This window comes from Vespa mandarinia, chromosome 9, assembly GCF_050613455.1.
Source record: "Vespa mandarinia isolate Hongniang chromosome 9, ASM5061345v1, whole genome shotgun sequence".
NCBI lineage: Eukaryota > Metazoa > Arthropoda > Insecta > Hymenoptera > Vespidae > Vespa > Vespa mandarinia.
The window spans coordinates 4,359,428-4,377,500 of record NC_140818.1 but is presented as its reverse complement, the minus strand read 5'-3'; the positions used below and the strand labels follow the sequence as shown (position 1 = coordinate 4,377,500).

At 34.4% G+C, this 18,073-nt stretch overlaps 1 protein-coding gene across 2 annotated transcripts in view; it reads right to left on the bottom strand.

Moving 5' to 3' along the window:
• LOC118443323 (uncharacterized) overlaps positions 1-15,924 on the bottom strand; it is a 106,307-nt gene extending 90,383 nt beyond the window's left edge. For both annotated transcript variants that reach the window (XM_035870113.2, XM_035870114.2), the window contains exon 1: positions 14,756-15,924. In XM_035870113.2, coding sequence (XP_035726006.1) covers positions 14,756-14,831 — 76 coding nt within the window. In that variant the 5' untranslated portion in view covers positions 14,832-15,924. The remainder of the gene's footprint in view (positions 1-14,755) is intronic.
• Between the last annotated feature and the right edge of the window lie 2,149 nt (positions 15,925-18,073).

Sequence of the window (18,073 nt, the reverse complement as noted above, 5' to 3'; positions counted from 1 at the left end):
TCGAGCTCTCGTTTTCACGTATGAATTGCATTGTAGGTTTGAAAAAACGATCGTCGGCGTCCTGTTATACTGGTATTACTCTATTTTATTTTTTAACTGAACTCTCGTTCTCTTTCCTTTTTGCTGCGAAATATCAGAAGAGAGATAGGATAAAAAGAAAAGAAAAGAAAAAAAAAAGAAAAAAGATTATAGTAAATAATACAAAATGAAGATTCTCATATTTCGTATGAAAGGAGAAAAAAATACGAGGCGAAGGATAGTTAAATTCTGTGTTTAAAAAAAAAAAAAAAAAAGAGAGAGAAAGAAAAAGGAAAAAAAAAGAGAGAGAAAAAAAATGCAAAAAAGAAATAAAACATTATGATTACAAACATGCATTGATTTAAACAGATAATTAAAGTGAAGAATAAATGATAATTAAGATGAATAGAAAAATGAAGTAAAACTCGTATCAATTATTTAAATAAACAGAGAGAAAGAGAGAGAAGAAAATAAAAGAAATCTATAATTTTTCGATGCTTTCACATGTGCATCGATTTCGGATATGTTTTCTCAGCCAGTCTCAGGACCGTAATCGAATAGAGAATAGTGGATTAACGTTGGAAGAGAGGAAAGAGGAAAAGAATCGAAATACGAAGAATTATAGACCCTGTAAAAAGAATGTGATAAAGAGAGAAAGAGAGAGAATGAGAGAGAGAGAGAGAGAGAAAAAGAGGGAGGGAGGGGGGAATATAAAGAGAGAGAGAGAGAGAGAGAGAGAGAGAGAGAGAGAGAGAAAACGAATCCGAACGTCCGATGGAGAATTAAAGCATCGAAACGAGGAACAGCATTGTACTTGAGTTTTGTGAAATTCCACAAATTTTACTGTTTGCTCGACATTATTATTCTCGAAGATAAAAACCATTTCGCTTCGAATTTTATCTCTTCTACGTTAATTTCTTCTTCCCCTTTTTTGTTTTTCTTTATATATATATATATATATATATATATATATATATATATATATTTATATATATAGACAAATATATAATTATCCTTGCACTATCCCCCAGTCAAGTTTTGTTATCAATACAAAGCCAAAGAGAATGATCGTTTTTCTTATCGAGAATTCTCTTCTTCTCGTGAACGTTGATTGCACTAATTAAAGAGCGCAGTGACCCGAAAACTAAATGGAGAACCAAGGAGGTAAAGAAATCGCGTGAATCGAATGATCCGTGAGAAATGGGAAAAACGAATAGGAAAAAAGGGAAAGAAGACGGTATTGATTTGTTGAAAGAAAAAAGATGGAAAACGCGTTGATGTTTTTCTAAACTAGTCCATCAATGATAAGAAAAGGGAAAAATGAAAAATCTCTCTCTCTCTCTCTCTCTCTCTCTCTCATTTTGTATTTCGATTTTAACCGAACGAATTCACCTTTTGTCGTATTTCGAGCTTACATGTCATTTTGAACTTTCATATCAGAACGGCAGCTTTGCGAAGCTTTTTACTGTTCATACAAATACTTTCTCTCTCTCTCTCTCTCTCTCTCTCTGTCTCTCTCTCTCTCTCTCTCTCTCTATCTCACACGAACACATACACATACACAAATACACACACTGTTTTCGTTTGATTCATTTAAAAAGGACAGAAAAAAAATCATATCTAATGAGACGATTATCGTTTTTTTTTCCGCCTATCAGCGATGCACAATTTTTTTCAGAGAGAATGACAACTCAATAACAAAAGCAAGCTGTTTCGACGAACAGTCGATAGGCTCGATGCTCATGACAGATACCTTCAAAATTTCTCGAAATGTTCATTAGCGAACGATGGCTGACAGCTGGAATAATAATATTCGAGATTGCTTGGTACAGATAGCTATCACAGGTCGACGAACTGAGTAATAACAATCCAAATTATTCGGTATATATGGTGATTACAGGTCAATGAGCTAATTATTGATAATTGTCGAATATGTTTCCAAAGATGATATGAGAGATTTGTAATTGACAACGATCGTTATTCGATATCTTGAAGATATCGAAGATATGTGACTTATCTATTATCGCTGCTTATATGAATTAACTATTATCGCTCCTATTATCGTTCACTTTGCATTTTATTTCTCTTATTCAATTTCTATCGTATCGTATTCAATTGCAATCTTATATGAAAATTACATGTTCTCAAATTTGTTGTAATAATAAAAACTCATTCGCATTAAAAACATTAGAAATTTTTTCTTTAGTACGTCGATCGTTCTTTCGGAACCTTTAACCTTTTCAATCTTTATCCTATCTAAATATCTCCCGCTGACAATTGGTCTCTTTCACACAAGCATTGACAAAATCGATATTAAAAAAAAAAAAAAAAAAAAAAAAAAGAAAAGAAAAAAAAATCAGATAAAGATACAGTTGACGTAACAAAAACAAATATTTTCATTAAAAATATTTTACTTTTTTTTTTGTTATCGACACGATTGCCAGCTTATAAAAAAAAATATATATATATATATATATATATATATATATATATATATATACTTCTATAATAACGTAATATAAGCAACTCTATATTTGAATAAAAGTAATTTACCTAAACTTTCAAAACGACGTTCCGACAAACGAAACAAACGTTTGCGTTTCGTTGAAACTACTCTTTCGTATATTTCTTTTTTTCTTTTTCCATCACGATGCAAAAGCCGTGCTTTAACCCTCCTTTTTTTTTTTTTTTTTATTTTTTTCTTTTTTTGTCATTTCAACTCACTGCGAGCGACAGTTTTCACTTGAAAGTTTCTATGAAAATACGAAACAAAATGTCGGTCCGTTTTAAACGAAGGATCGGACTTTCGGAGAACATCCATATAATTCAACCCTAAAAATCACTTTATACTACGAGGATCAAATCCTATCATTTCTGTAATTCCTTAGAACAGTTTATCGTTCTTTCCCGTGGATCTACCATCCAATAAATCTCTACCTCCCACATTCTTCTCAAGAAGAGTTTTTTCTCTTGTTCTTACGAAAATCCCAATATTAAATCCACGAAGATCTTCGTCAAGTTCAAGGTCAAAGATCGTAGACCATCAACGATACAATAATACGAACATTTCCATCGACAATTTAATTTAAACTCACGATCAATCGATCGATCCATCGAGTTTGTATCATGTAATTAATACGAAATGAAACAAAGCTTTCAGAAGCATAACGTTATTCTATTACTATCGATGAATTTATTAAATGTTATAATAAAACTTGAAAATCTTGTTCAATCAAATTAAATCATTAACGGTGCCAGTATTACAATTAATTCATAACGCTCTTATTCGTAATTATCCTGATATATACCAACCGAAGTTATTATATTTCAATCTCTCTCTCTCTCTCTCTCTCTTTTTCTTTTTCTTTTTCTTTCTCGTATCAATATATAATAATTTTATTCCATTGCTTTTATCGATATTTAAACTTTCGGCAAATTCGAACGTTTGATAAAAACGACGAACGGCAAATATTGAAAAGAAGGAAGATAAAAAAGAAAAAAAGAAAAAGGGTACCACACTTGTATCGTAAAGTAAAGATCATAAATTCTATTTCTTTTTCTCTCTCTCTTTCTCTCTCTCTCTCTCTCTCTTTTTCCATTTTTCCTTCTCTCTCTCTCTCTTTCTCTTTATCTCCCTTTCTTTTTCTTTCTCTCTGTATCTTACTTTCTGGAATTTCTTTGAAAACCTCTTGTAGAAGATACGCGTATTTGAGAATCGTCCTGTACATCTGTATATACACACCGGGTGGACGACAAATCAAGATCAACTGGCTAGGTGAGGGTGCGACTCCTCTCAAACGAGGCCATCCACACTGAAATCGAGTATATCGTAGGCGAGTAAGCGATCGAGTTGGTATAATAAATAAGACTTAAGAGGGGTCACGTTCACCCTATCGATGCCCTTACACGTAATCTTGTACGAGCTTCGGAGCCGTTCGGTTTACCATTTCTCCGAATATACTCCTTGCTAACCGTTTTGACGCTTTACGACGAAGGAAATTGAGCACGCATTCGGTATTGCCAATCGATGATGAAGAAGTGTCGCAGAAATCTTAAAATTTATATTACTTCGACGAACCTTTTAAAACTAATCCCTTTTTTATTATTCTTTTAATCTTCTTGTACTTTTTTTTTTGTGTTTTTTTTGCTTTTTTTGTTTTTTTTTTTTACATCTTCTCGTTTAAATTTTCACGATTAAATTTTAGAAAATTTCAAACGTTACAATGTTCGTATCGATCGAATATTTCATATATTACTTTATAGCGTTAATTGATTTTCGATTAATTTTGTCAAATAAAAACAATTCCGAGAGGTAAATATTTTACTTTTTCGAGAAAATATTTATCGATATCATAAACAACAATTACTCTCGTTAAACTTTTTTCGTCGAGAATATCGGTAATCTTTTTTTTTCTTTTCTTTTCTTTTCTTTCTTTTTTTATCCCGCATAAACTCAAGTTGATATACATGTTCTGAAATGGAATTAATCATTTCCATCACCGAGGACTATTCCCGAAGTGACGAATTTAAAAATTGCGAAGAAAAGAAAAATTGTTGGAACGTTGCAGGCGTTAGTGGGAACGATCAATTATATGGCAGAACGGGTTATATCGTGAGGGAGATCAAATCGGTGCAATAAAAAGGACTTGAAAGTAGCGAGCTTTATCGATATCCTTACATATAACCGAGAAAGAGAAAGAGTGCACACACACACACACACACACACACACATATATATATATACATAGATAGATAGATAGATAGATAGATAGATAGATATATGTATATATATACGTATGTGCCGACTGGGAGTTCCACTTTACGAGGAGTCTCAAAGTGGCGCGTATCGGTAATCGAGTAGAGTTTTCTTCGAGGAAATTTTTCTTCGAGGCTTTTCAAAGTCGAGAAAATCTCTAACGGATAAAGCCAAAAGGCCTATAACCCTTACGATATACGTATATTTTATACACATATCTACATTAAACTCATATCTATAGTAAAACAAATACATTTCTTCTATATTATTTCTATATATTTATATATATATATATATATATATATATATATATATATTTATAAATACGTAAATGTATGTTATTACATTTTAGATATTCGACGATTACAAATTAAAATTTATCATTTATCAAATAATCAATATTATTTAATTAATGAATAATATTATAGGTAAGATATTTATATTATTTAACATTTGATTTGAAAGAAAAAGAAAAATCATAAATTTTTAAGGTTTATCTTATCGTATATACTTCACGTAAACCAAAGTATATCTCTTTCGAAGGAAAACATTTTTATCGTCGACCTAGGTAAGCGACTTCATATGAGTGGTTATTAATAGTATGAAATATGTGGGAAGTGTGTGCAAGTAGGAGGATCGCATTCACGTAAGAAAGATAAGTAAACTGAACGATTCGTTTCCTTTCCGATAACAGGAACGTCGTTCGTTTTAGAGTACGAAACGGAGTTCGACATTTTCGCCATTCTCCGTTCAAGAAGCATTTTCAAGGAGCAGGAAAGGTCATGGAAGGAAATTTTGCTTTGAAGGAAGGACCCGAGGCAAAACGATCGACAATTACGATTCGATTGGAAGAAAATTATCCGACGACTAACAAACTAATTGACTTGATTTTCTCTCCTCTATCTCTATTTCTCTCTCTCTCTCTCTCTCTCTCTCTCTCTCTCTTTCTCGTTGTTTTAAGATAAGAAAAGGAAGAGGAAAATGAAAAAGAAGAAAACAGATAGAAAAGACGTCTTGAAATTCGCGAGACCTTTCGGTGACGGTGGTGAATGTAACAATTTGAGAACGATGAATAAAGAAAACGGGCGTAGATTCGGCCCAGCTTTTCCATCTCTTTTTCTCTCTTCCCTTTTCTCTCTCTCTCTCTCTCTCTCTTTCAACCCTCTTTCATCCAACCTTTCTCATCTTGCCATTACGACGAAAACTTCATCCGTACGGAGATCGTAACGAGCTCTGATTCCGGTCTGGTAACGTGGTAAGAGAAACACTCCGGAGACACCTCCAGCGAAATTCGCTTTCTTTATCTTCTCTTTCATTCTCCTCCCTGTCGTTACCATATACTGAATCTTTCCCATCTTCTCTCTCTCTTTCTCTCTCTCTTTCTCGAACATGTAATCATTCTTTTTCTTATACCTCTGACGGCGTAATTATTGCAGAACGAAGTTAAACCACCTTCCAACTTTACGTATTTGTTTTTTTTTCTCCTTCTCCCCCCTTTTTTCTTTCTCATTTTCTATATTGTTCCGTCTATTCTCTCTCTCTCTCTCTCTCTCTCTCTCTCTCTTTCTCTTTCTCTTTCTCTTGCAATTTTCTACTACGACGTTATTTTCATCTTCACCGATTCCTTGAACTTTCTTATTCATGAAAAAGAACACGCAAAAGTATCTGAATGATCTGTTGTCAGATCTATATCAAATCGATATGCACAAAAGAGATCGATAAAAACGTGCATTCCTTATATCGAAGTAAAAGGATAAAATTTATTGTACTTAAATGAAAAGTTATTAAAATTAATCCTAATTATTTACACCTTGAAATAATTTCAAGTTGTGCATATTTGGGATGCGCTACACCACGAACAGCTGTCATTTGCATGGAATGAACAATTTTGTCTCCAAAAAAAAAAAAAGAAAAAAATATTGTATATTATTTTGAAGGCTCATAAATAATAATCGATAGATTAGAAAACGTACTTCCAATGATGTCATTATAAAAAGAAAATTCATGAATCATACAACACGCAAATTATTTTAATCGAGCTCAAAGTTTGTCCGAGGGTATTTATATTTAATATTTCAAATGAATTGCGTATCTATCGCAGAATAACGTAGGCTAGTGAATAATTAATTCTGATTAACGGAATAAAAGCAATGGATAGGGTCAACAAAGAGAGTAGGAAGAATGTTTATACGTTCCCGTACAAAGTCGATAATCACGGATTAATCCAGAAATCACGTCGATCATTCGTGAAACTTGCTCTATGATCCTCGTGATCTCATTGAGTGTATTTAATGCAGTTCGTCGAACGACTCATACAAAATAGCACGATTAGTTTCCATATGGTATACCGCCCCTTTCCTCTCGATCCTCGTTCATCGATTCTCTTCGTATTCAATAAAAGCTCGAAAGGATAGAGAGTGCACGCTCGATGACAGCACGTTAACGCTCTGTTCGTTCTTGCACGTACGAGCTCTCCAGTTTCCCGTTAATTTCGATGTCGTTCGTTTCCTCATAAATGCACATTACTTAACACATTATCGACGTGTACAATTTTACAGAAACTGTTCACCGAACTGTGTAACGATTATTTTTCAACGATCTGACGTTTTCCCGATATATTGTATGGGGAAAAAAACAAAAAAAAAAAAAAAACAAAACAAAAATGCAAATATTTTATGCTTATTTAAATTTTGTTCTTGTATATTTCATGATTATAAGTATATATAATTCATCCAAAGAAACGTAATTCTTTTTCAATGACAAGATTTCTTCTTTTTGTCTTTTTGATGCGTTGAGAAAAAGAGCCACTGTGACGGTCTCGAAAAAGGATATTTTCGTCAATAGATTTTTTTTCTATCGACAAATCAATATGTTTGTTAAAAAATTTTTGTTCATCGTTAAAATACATATTTTACAAAGATGAACAGAAAATTTCATGATAAAATATTGCTTCTGTGAGCTGTAATATACTTCAATGTCTATCTTTCCTCGGAAAACATTACTATCCGGGCGATCAATTTCCGGTTAAATATAATTTTTTAAATAAAAAATTCTTATATCATTCTAAACGACGTGATTGTAGTTTTAGTTGCACGAAGGAAATTTTTCAAAGATATTTTTCTTTTGCATAAATAAAGCAGTTTTGAGGATAAAATTAAAAAAAGAAAAAAAAAAAAAAAGAAAAAAGGTGATCAGTTTTTGTACTCTTTCTATAAATACTAAATAAATTGATTTATATAAAATTCTACGTATAACTAAAAATAATATTAACTGAAAATAAAATTATATTTTTACAGATATCCTGTAAAAATTTCAAGCCAATTCAAATCAATAATACGAATTTTTATATTAATAATTTAGTAATATATATCTATATTAATATAAAAATATTCAAATACAAAGAAGAATATACGACCTTTTGAAATCGTTACAATCGGTTTTACCTCTTAAAAATAAAATTATCCACTAACATCGAACTACTTTTATTTCTATCTTTTTATCTCCCTTTCAGTATCGTCGAAAGAACAGCCAATTCGCAATTATTTCACTGAGATGAATTCACATTTCAAGTTGCTCGATGGTTAAATTGGAATGAACTGTCAATGGATTTGTACAATCATTTCTCTTTATATCTTCTTCTTCTTTACGTGCTTCATCTATTACATTTTTCATTATCGCTTTTTATTAAACGACTAACAGTTAATTTGAAGAGAGCAAAAAAAAAAAGAAAAGGAACATTTAATGTCTCATTATCAAATGACGATTCGAATGCGTACATACTCTTTTCGTTCGATTTCTTTCTTTTGTTTTCAGAACGATACTCTTTCCATGATGTCCGCCGGGATATGGACGTTAACGTAACTGGAGGATGAGAAGGAAATAGAAGGATTTTTGCATTCATTTATATTCATTCATTTTACGTTACATTCATTTCGTATTCCGTCGGATATCCTCTCGATAGGAAGGAAATTTTTCGAAAGCGTCGATCGGTTTTGTCTCTCTTATATATCTATATATATATATACATACATACATATATATATATATATATATATATATATATATATATATATATATATAAGAATGGCAATTGAACAAAGATACGATAACTTAGCGAAAACGTTAAAAAATAAATGTTAGCTCATCGATGCGAAATACAAAAATATACATATGTAAAATACTTTAATATACATATATACGATCAATTGATTATTCCTTATGTTTAATCCTTCGTATCTTCGAAATGAAATACATTTCTGTGTCATCGAAAGAAGAGTTGAAAAAAAGAAAAAAAAAAGAAGAAAAAAAAAAGAAAAGATTAAAGGGAAAGGAAAAAGCTAGAGAGGAAAAATAAGGTAGCAGCACGCATGGAGAAGTAATATCTTCCCGAGCATACATAGTCAACGAGGTAAGCGATGGAAAAATCACGGCTTGACGTGACGGACGCGTCTCGACGTCGGACGAAAAGAGTGGAAGAGAGGGGAAAGAGAGGGAGGGAGGGAGAGAGAGAGAGAGAGAGAGAGAGAGAGAGAGAGAGAGAGAGAGAGAGAGAGGGAGAACGAAGTGCCAAAGGCTGACTGAGAAATGAGCGCTCGTGAAAACTAACGCTTTGCCGTTATAGAAACGTCCTTCGAGGATCAACGCGACTGTTATGCTCGATCGAGTTGAAATAATTCGATGAAAAATTAAGCTCGATTCTCTATCGAGAACTATCTATTCGCTTATCTATTATTTTTTCGTTTCAATATATAAGAAAGAGATTTGGTAAAGTTCGCGAAATCGATGGAATAGCAAATAGATAAGAAAATATTAATACAAATCTTATGATCATGTTATTGATTATAAGTATACATAGTAAGTTTTAAGATAATTGGGTCATTAATTTTTGAGATAACGTTCGTAGAAACGAATCAATCCTAAGAAAATATTGAATATGGATTAAAATTGGATTTTGCATTGACGTAATCAAGTTCCTCGTTAAACGATAGAGAACACCTGAACACCATTTTAGAAGAGATGTCTGCGGTTTATGGAGACTCACTTGCCCCTCGGAATACCATGGTTTACAAATGGCGTAGTCTTTTCAAGGAAAGCAATGAGTCGATTGAAAACGACCACCTGCCTGGGTACGGTTCGTTGAGGTCACTTAATTTGACATTGTCGGGAAAGTTGCAAAACTTGATTGATTATAAGTACAAGGGTGTCGCAATAACTGGAAAGTACTTTGCTGGTCTGCTGTAACAATTAAAAAAAAAAAAAAAAAAAATGGAAAGAAAGGAAAAAAAAAGAAACAAAGGTATAAAGGGGAAAAAAGGAGATGAAAATGGACCAATGGAGGTTTTGTTTCTGCGAGAAAGAGCGCACGTGCACAAGAGTAATATTTCAATGATTGTTATTCACAATTGTTACTTCAAAACGTTGAATCACTCTCCGTAAAATTCAAACCTCTATCTCTGTCCGATTATTATTTATTCAGAAATATGAAAGAAGAAGCTTCGAGGTGGAAAAAATTTAAAGATGATAAAAAGACCAAGCCTTACAATTTTGGCCTATTTCGATAAAGATAAAACATTTGTTTTCATATGTATGAACAAGGTTAATAAAAAAATGTATTGCAATCATCTAGGGAGAATATATTAAAAAAAAAAAAAAAATAAAAAAAAATAAAAAAAAAATAAAAAGAAATAAAAAAAAAAGAAAGAAATATTATTAAAAAGAAGGAGAATCTTTATTTGCCCCTCTTTCCCCTTGATTCCACGAAACTTTTTACATCTTCTCATATACAGATTTATTTTCTTTAAAGCTATTACTAGTATGTTATCGATATTATGCTGCATTGTTTGTTATATTTCTTATTGTTTTTTTTTTTTTCTTTTCTTTACGAACACATAACATTGATAAATCTATCTATCTATCTATATCGCGTGCTATATCTTTGTCTAATCGGAACGCTTACAATCGAACGGATAGAATATATTTAAGCATGACGAATTCGAAACGATCATGTTCGATGGACAATCGTTATTGAAATAATACTGTAGATAAACAAGAATATATGAAGGATAGGAAGAAAGAGAAGAATTTAAAAAGTGTCCGTTTGATTCGATCGATCGATTTAATCGGATCAATTCGACGCGTTTCGCGTATCTAGCCGGCAGGGACAAGAATGGCGGAAGAAAAAGTTTGAAAAGTCGATAACGTAACCGATCGACTATCATAATAAAAAGAATAAGAATGAACGAGAGGAAAAATGAAGAAAAGAAAATGAAAAAGAAAGAAAAAGAGAGAAAAGAAGGATGTATAGGTATTATGATTGAAAATCCTATCATTCAAGGAAAAATGTTGTTATTCGTGGACAAAGTTGAATATTCACGTTAATTTCGTGCTTCGGGAAGTCATTTCTCTTTTCGTTTTGAGATTCAGAGAAGACTTTTCCTCTGGTTGAGTGTTAGGAAGAGAGAAAAAAAGAATATAATAAAAAGGAAAAGGATACATAGATATACCAACTCGTGGTAAGAGTTTTGTTGAAAACAGAGAAAGAGAAAGAAGGAGAATACGAAAGAAATTCTCCGTTTGAATACTAAAGAAGAATGAAATCCGACCACTAAAATAGAAAAAAAATAGAGAAAAGAAACTAGGATGTAATGTAGGTTGTACAATTCCATACAATATTACTATGATTATTTTTATTTATTTAAAAATTTAATAGAATTTAAAAAGAAAAATATAGAAAAGTTATAAAAAGAAAAAAAAAAAAAGCAAATGTATTACTATTTAATATTATATTATATTTAAAATATTAGAATATGAGAATATTATACATTTAAAGTAGATAAAGAAATTCAAAAAGTAATTTTCAACAGAAAGCTATTTCCAATTGGTCACGTTACACGATTTACTTCCCATATACAACATCATCTAACGTGATCTTATTGTTAGCTCGACTCTCTGAATTATACTTTGTTCGGTTCGCACGTAGCGAAAGAAAGTGTCGACAAATCCTTGCCATGATGGAACTTTAGCTCGATGAGAACCAAGAGGTCGATAAACGAAGACGACTACGAGGACGACGACGACGACGACGACGACGACGACGACGACGACGACAACGACGACAACGACGACGAAAAGGATGTTGAAAGAAGAAGGATGAAAAAAACGGAAAAGAGAAAAGGTGAATCGATTCGAAGCACGTACGTCGAAGGATACAGAACGAGTTGGAAGATGAAAGAATCGTCGCAAGCCAGGACGTGGATTTCGGATGGTTTCGTTACTTGACTTTTTTCGAAACTTGGCGAGACTTCGTACATTCGTAAAGAAGAGAGAAATATATATATATATATATAAAGAGAGAGAGAGAGAGAGAGAGAGAGAGAGAGAGAGGGAGTGAGTGAGAAGTACAGTGATAATCAACGATAAAACAGAATATAACCCTTGGTTCTTCTCTATGAAGAGAAGGAAACGTAGGACAAGTCAAGAGAGAAAGAAAAAGACAATGAGATGGAAGACGATGATAAAAAGGAGGAAACGTTGTTCCTTTTCTCTAGAGACTAGAGAGAAACAGCAAAGAGAGAGGGAGAGAGAGAGAGAGAGAGAGAGAGAGAGAAAACGAGGAAAGTCGAAAGGAGTCTGGAAACAAAGAGAAGAGAAGATGAGAAGGTATCTATAAGGCTTGCGGAACAATCGCGATGCCTGGAGTAGTCGATGAGGTCTGTAAAGTTGCCATCCGAAGTACCCCCTTCATTAACGTAGATATGTATATATTGAGTATCCTTGCCGTGTCTACGATCATGAAGAACAGGAGGACTTCTCGTGGCTGTCTCGACAAGAACGGTGAAGAGAAAAGAGATAGAGATAGAGAGAGAAAGTGTCCTGAATACTTTCCGTCGGTTGCCTCGAGGAAATCATTCGAGTTCGTCTCCCTTTTCGAGTTTGATTCCGAATGTGCTGGTACTCTCTCTCTCTCTCTCTCTTCTATTTCTCTTCCTGGACGTCCATTGGGACAAAAATAGATCTTCGTAGTCGTCTAGAAGGATTTTAATTCAAAGGATCGCCGGACGAAGGCCGTCTGTCTGATGTCCGACGAACCGTACTCGACCCCAACTTTCGATCTTCTTTATTCCTTCGTACATTGAGAAAGAAGAGAGAAGACATTTACTAGTATTTACTCTTCTTTTATCCTGTCTCGAATTGAACGAAGAGTATCAAGAAAAATTCAAAAGGGGTTTCTTTTTTCAAAAGTCCAAGATATTTCTTGAAAGTCTTAGATCGAATGCTAATGATTCACCGATTCTCTTTCTCTTACACTTGCCACTCGAAGAAGTTATCGCTGGTGTTATTGTAAGGCGGAAGAGAACCGTGGCTCGGTTAATTTGATAAAGCAATTAGATGTAATTGCGAAGCGGCGTACGCGCCAAGTTTAGTTGGAGGTTGCTCACTGTTATTCTCAACGAAAATGACAGAGAGGGAGAGAGAGAAAGAGAGATAGAGAGTTAGAGAGGAAAACGAGCACGGTCAGGAGAAATGAAATAATATAGACGCGACGCCGAAACGAGACAAGGAGTGGGAAATACAATTACCGGTTAAAATCAACAAAGTAACGAGGAATGGGAGTGTATTCGATTAAGGTCAACTCATGATTGGCCTTTCTGAGTAGAAAAGGAAAATTGGAAGGATAGAAAAAAAAAAGACAGAAATCAATGTCTCCTCGTGTCGTAAGAAAAAGAAAAACTCCATTGAGTTTCGGTGGAGCACGTTACGCAGATTTCAAAAAGTATCCGAAAGATAGAAATATGAAAGAAAAAAAAAAAAAAAAAGAAAATAAGGAGATAGAAGAACGGTACGTATATACGTAGATATTCACGTATGTATATACTTACACATTCCTTTAGCACATTCACAACGATTTTCACGTAGCTCGCCTCGAGAAATCCTCGAATCCTATCCACTCGTTTTCGGAAGTTGTGACGCTCAGTCTTGCGGAAGAGCCGCGGATAGGAAAAAGCGAAGATCTGCTACGGAAAATTCCAAGGATAGAGAGGCTATTGGATACAGGCAGAATCCGAGAGACGGGACTCAATAAGGCGTATCGCATGAAATATGGAATGGAAGTGGAATTCCGTTAAGACGTCTACGAGAGATCGAGAGTGAGAGAATAGCACGTCAGGGATTTTTCGAATGCCCCGAAATTCGCTATTACCTTTATTAATAGGAACAAAATGAATTTGTAGATATCCGCATTCAATTCATTTAAGAGCGTGAAAAGAGGGCGGAGGAGGGGGTAGGGCGGGTGTGTATGGGAAATATTTTAGAAAATCGAAAAACATCTCTTTTCATTCTTGCTAATCGTCTCGTAAAATCCTTTTGAGTTATAAAGGAATCTTTCATAATCGTGCCTCTGTAGAAATCATCGAACCGAAAGACGAATTAATCGAATATTTTCTTATCTTTCGTTGATTCTAACGTATCAGAATAATCCCCGATATATAAAATACATGAAAAAGTTAGAAGGAATGATGGTAGTAAGATCGGAAAGAGCTAAGGAGAGCAAAACATTCACCGCTACTACCGAAGCGATAACTCCGAATAAAATCGTAAGCAGGATCGAACTAAGAAGGATTTCTTTGCTCGCCATGATCCTTCCCGAACACCATACTATCGTATCGCTTTTTGTCGTTCTCGTTTCTTCCTCTTTTTTTTTTCTTTTTTTTTTTTTTTTTTTTTTGTTATTTCTTTCCTTTCCTTTTTTATATTTTTCTCTATTAAAAATCCGTTCTCCGATATCGTCCATATCAACGAAATCCATCGACGTTTTAACGTATCCAGAATTCACTTTCGAATTCTAGCGGCAAACTTTTCGTCCCGAACACGCACAACGATCGATATCAATACGATGATATCGATCTATCGATTCACCCGACCTCGAGAATCTCTCCTCGAGATTTTAGAATTAGGCTCGATATCACATTTCGAAAAACTTACCCCCCACTATCAGCAGCAGATGTAACAGTGTACGTCGCACTTTCCCGCATTTCCTTCTAGACGAGTCTTTATCCATCCTGCCGAGAAGTAAATCTTCTATGTTTACTCTCGATCGGTCTCCCGAGTCTTCTCTATCACTTCCTTTCTTTATCTTCAATGTTCACCGAGTCACCGTTCACCGTGTCGCGTCAATCGGCGCCCTTCGCGCCACCGGTTGTCATCGAGATGACCCGACGATCGATGATGCTTCGATCGATTTTCTTTTCTTTCCTTCCCTTTTCTTATCTTTTTTTTTCTTTTTTCTTTTTTTCTTTGTTCTTTTTTGTTGTTTTCTTCTTTTTTTTTTTTAACTCGTTTCAACGATTTTTTAACGATCACTTCTCGATGTTCATAAGATCTATAAGAACGTATGATCTCGTAAATTAGATTATCACTTTGTTGGAATATGCAATTTTGACCGATAAAATCGACAGGGCGACATTAACACGAATAAACACTTAAAGTAAGAAAAACGATCACGATTAGCACGATGCGATTACGGACAAGAACGAGAGGAGGGCGCAGCGCGAACGCGATAGTTCCTGACTTGCAACTGACGAGGGATGCTGCACGAAGAGTTTGCGCCAGTTTTGCGCCCGCGCACAGAATCCTTACTCCCCTTTACCCTGCCAGCCTCCCAGTCAGTTAGTCATCCCCCCAATCTCTCTCTCTCTCTCTTTCTCTCTCTCTTTCTATCTCTCTTTCTGTCTCTCTCTTTCTTTCTCTTTCTCGATTCTTCCCTTTCTACCCCATTGTCTCTGTCCGGCTTACGCTCATTCATCCACCCCTTCCCTTCTCTTCGCTTCGATATCATCCCCGCTAGCATTGCTTCGTTTCTCTTGTTCTCTCTCTCTCTCTCTTTCTCTCTTTCTCTGTCTGTCTTTCTGTCTCTTTCTTGTAAGTCTGTCTCTGTTACACTCCGTTCGCCATCTTCTTCTCATCGTTCCACCTTTCCTTCGCGAGTCTCTCCCTATTACACTTTTTCTATCCTCCTTCACCCTTTCTCATTCTCTCTCTCTCTCTCTCTCTCTCTCTCTTTCTCCCTTTTTCCTTTCTTTCTCTTTCTCTTTCCCTTTTACACTTCTATCTTTCTCGTCTTTCGGTTATCCCCTCGTCATTCTGATCTATCCTTCTTCTTCTTTCTTTAAATTCCCTCTCCTTATCTTTCTCTCTATTTTTCTCTCTTTTTTCTTTCCCTCTTTCTCTCTCTCTCTCTCTCTCTCTTTCTCTCTCTCTCTCTTTCTTTTTCTCTCTTTCTTGCACCCCGTCTTCACCGCACATCTAACTTCGCGCGCATCCTTTCGGCGGCTGTATCTCAAACACTAAAGAGTTTCTTAGGAAATTGAATTGAATCTCACCCTCTTCTGTTTCTCTCCCTCTCTTTCTCTCTCTCTTTCTCTCTATCTTCCCTTATTCTTCCTCCTCTTCTTCTTCTCCTTCTTCTCTTCCTCTTTTTCTTTCCTTCTCTCTTGGTCGTTTTACTTCGTCCCTTTTGCATCCTTCCCGTCATCACCTCCAGCCAGCTTCCCGCGGAACTGATTGTCTCGCCGTTAAGCGGCAATTTATATGTTAACAGGGCCGAATCGGTCGAGAGTCATGCATACATTTAAGGAAGAGGAATTTCTGTGGTAGGAGAAGTTTTGCGGAGGAGACAACGAGACGAATGAGATAAAGTATGAGAAAGAGAGGGATAACGTTTACGTCGGATCCACTCGTACATCGACAGACAGTTTAACCGATACTTTGCTCGTTACCAGAGGATAAGGATAGACGTTGTCGTAGAGATTATACTCAAAGGATCTTTATCCTTTCCTTCTCTATCTCTCTTGATTTCTCAATATCAGATAAATTTCGATTTTAGCAATAAAGATAATGAGAAATCGAGATAATTACAATCTAAATAACTATATTAAGAAATAATTTAATTAAGAAGTAAGAAATATTATAACGGATAGTTCTGATGTAATAGGACATATGACGTTGTAAAAATATCATTTCTACGATTTGAGTATCGGATTAGTATCTTGGCGATCGAATTTTATTATAGAATAGAGAAAGAGAGAGAGAGAGAGAGAGAGAGAGAGAAGTAAGATAAAAAAACATACGCACGAAACGAATTCAATTCTCTACGGGTGACGCCCGACAAGAAGGAGCGAGCTTACGAATAGCAGGGAAGTTAAATTACTCCCACGTGAGGTGTTACTCGCTTATACAACATACGCAACACGTTCTTACGGAAAAGCTCGCTCGTGCTTGCGAATAGGTCAAGAAAGGAAAGAGACCGACAATAGATATACAACGCTATATATCACGTTTAGCACTATAGTCCGAGATAAGTGTGTTCCTTTAAAACGACTTACGGATACAAGCACGACACCCATCGGATGTATTCTTTTTGTGTTATTTCTTCTTTATTTCTCTTTATTTCGTCAGAATGTTCGTAGCTATTATTACATTATAAATATAAAATAATATTATTATAAATGTAAAATATTCCATAAATATAAAGTCAAATTATTTATTTCTATAGTTTTGAAAAAGATCTGATGATTTTTAAGGAAAAAAGTAACAAAGGATTTTGTTCAAATTAAATAGTCATTAAATTTAAGAAAATTTCTTGTCGAAAGGAAAAAGAACAGGATAATATTAAAAAAAAAAAAATATATATATATATATATCGCGAAGGAAGGGAATAAACATTGGTGACAATGCAAATTACTTTAATATGTATGCGGGGTACTCGAATTGACCCTTAAACATTAGCTCTGTGACCTTAGCCTCCCCGGAGGCTCGACCGAGGTAATCCCTTCAACTTTTAACGACTCGGGACTCCGTTAGCATTTTCGCTCGGCTTGCATCCCTATTCCCTTTCATCTTTCTTCCCTCTTCTTTGCCGTAGCCTTTATTCAACAAACTCTGCTTTTTTCGACGACCATAACTATCTTTTCTTTTCTTTCTTATTTTTTTAAATCTCTAGTAACAGCTTCACAGATGAGTAAAAATACTTGTTACACAGTTAAACCCAATTTAATTCCATTCTAAATTGCTGTCGCTATGATGAACTTACACTCTTTCTTTCATTAGATTGAATATATTAAATTAAATTTTGACTCGTATGAGATTTACGATATAATTAATCTTCATGTAAAACGACATATTTTATTTGATCCTTTATTTTTAAATAATAATTAATTAATTAATTTTTAAACGTCGAAGATACTGAAAAGTAATATATAAAGGTATAACGATTGTTACCATTTGTACACTTTTTTTTGAATT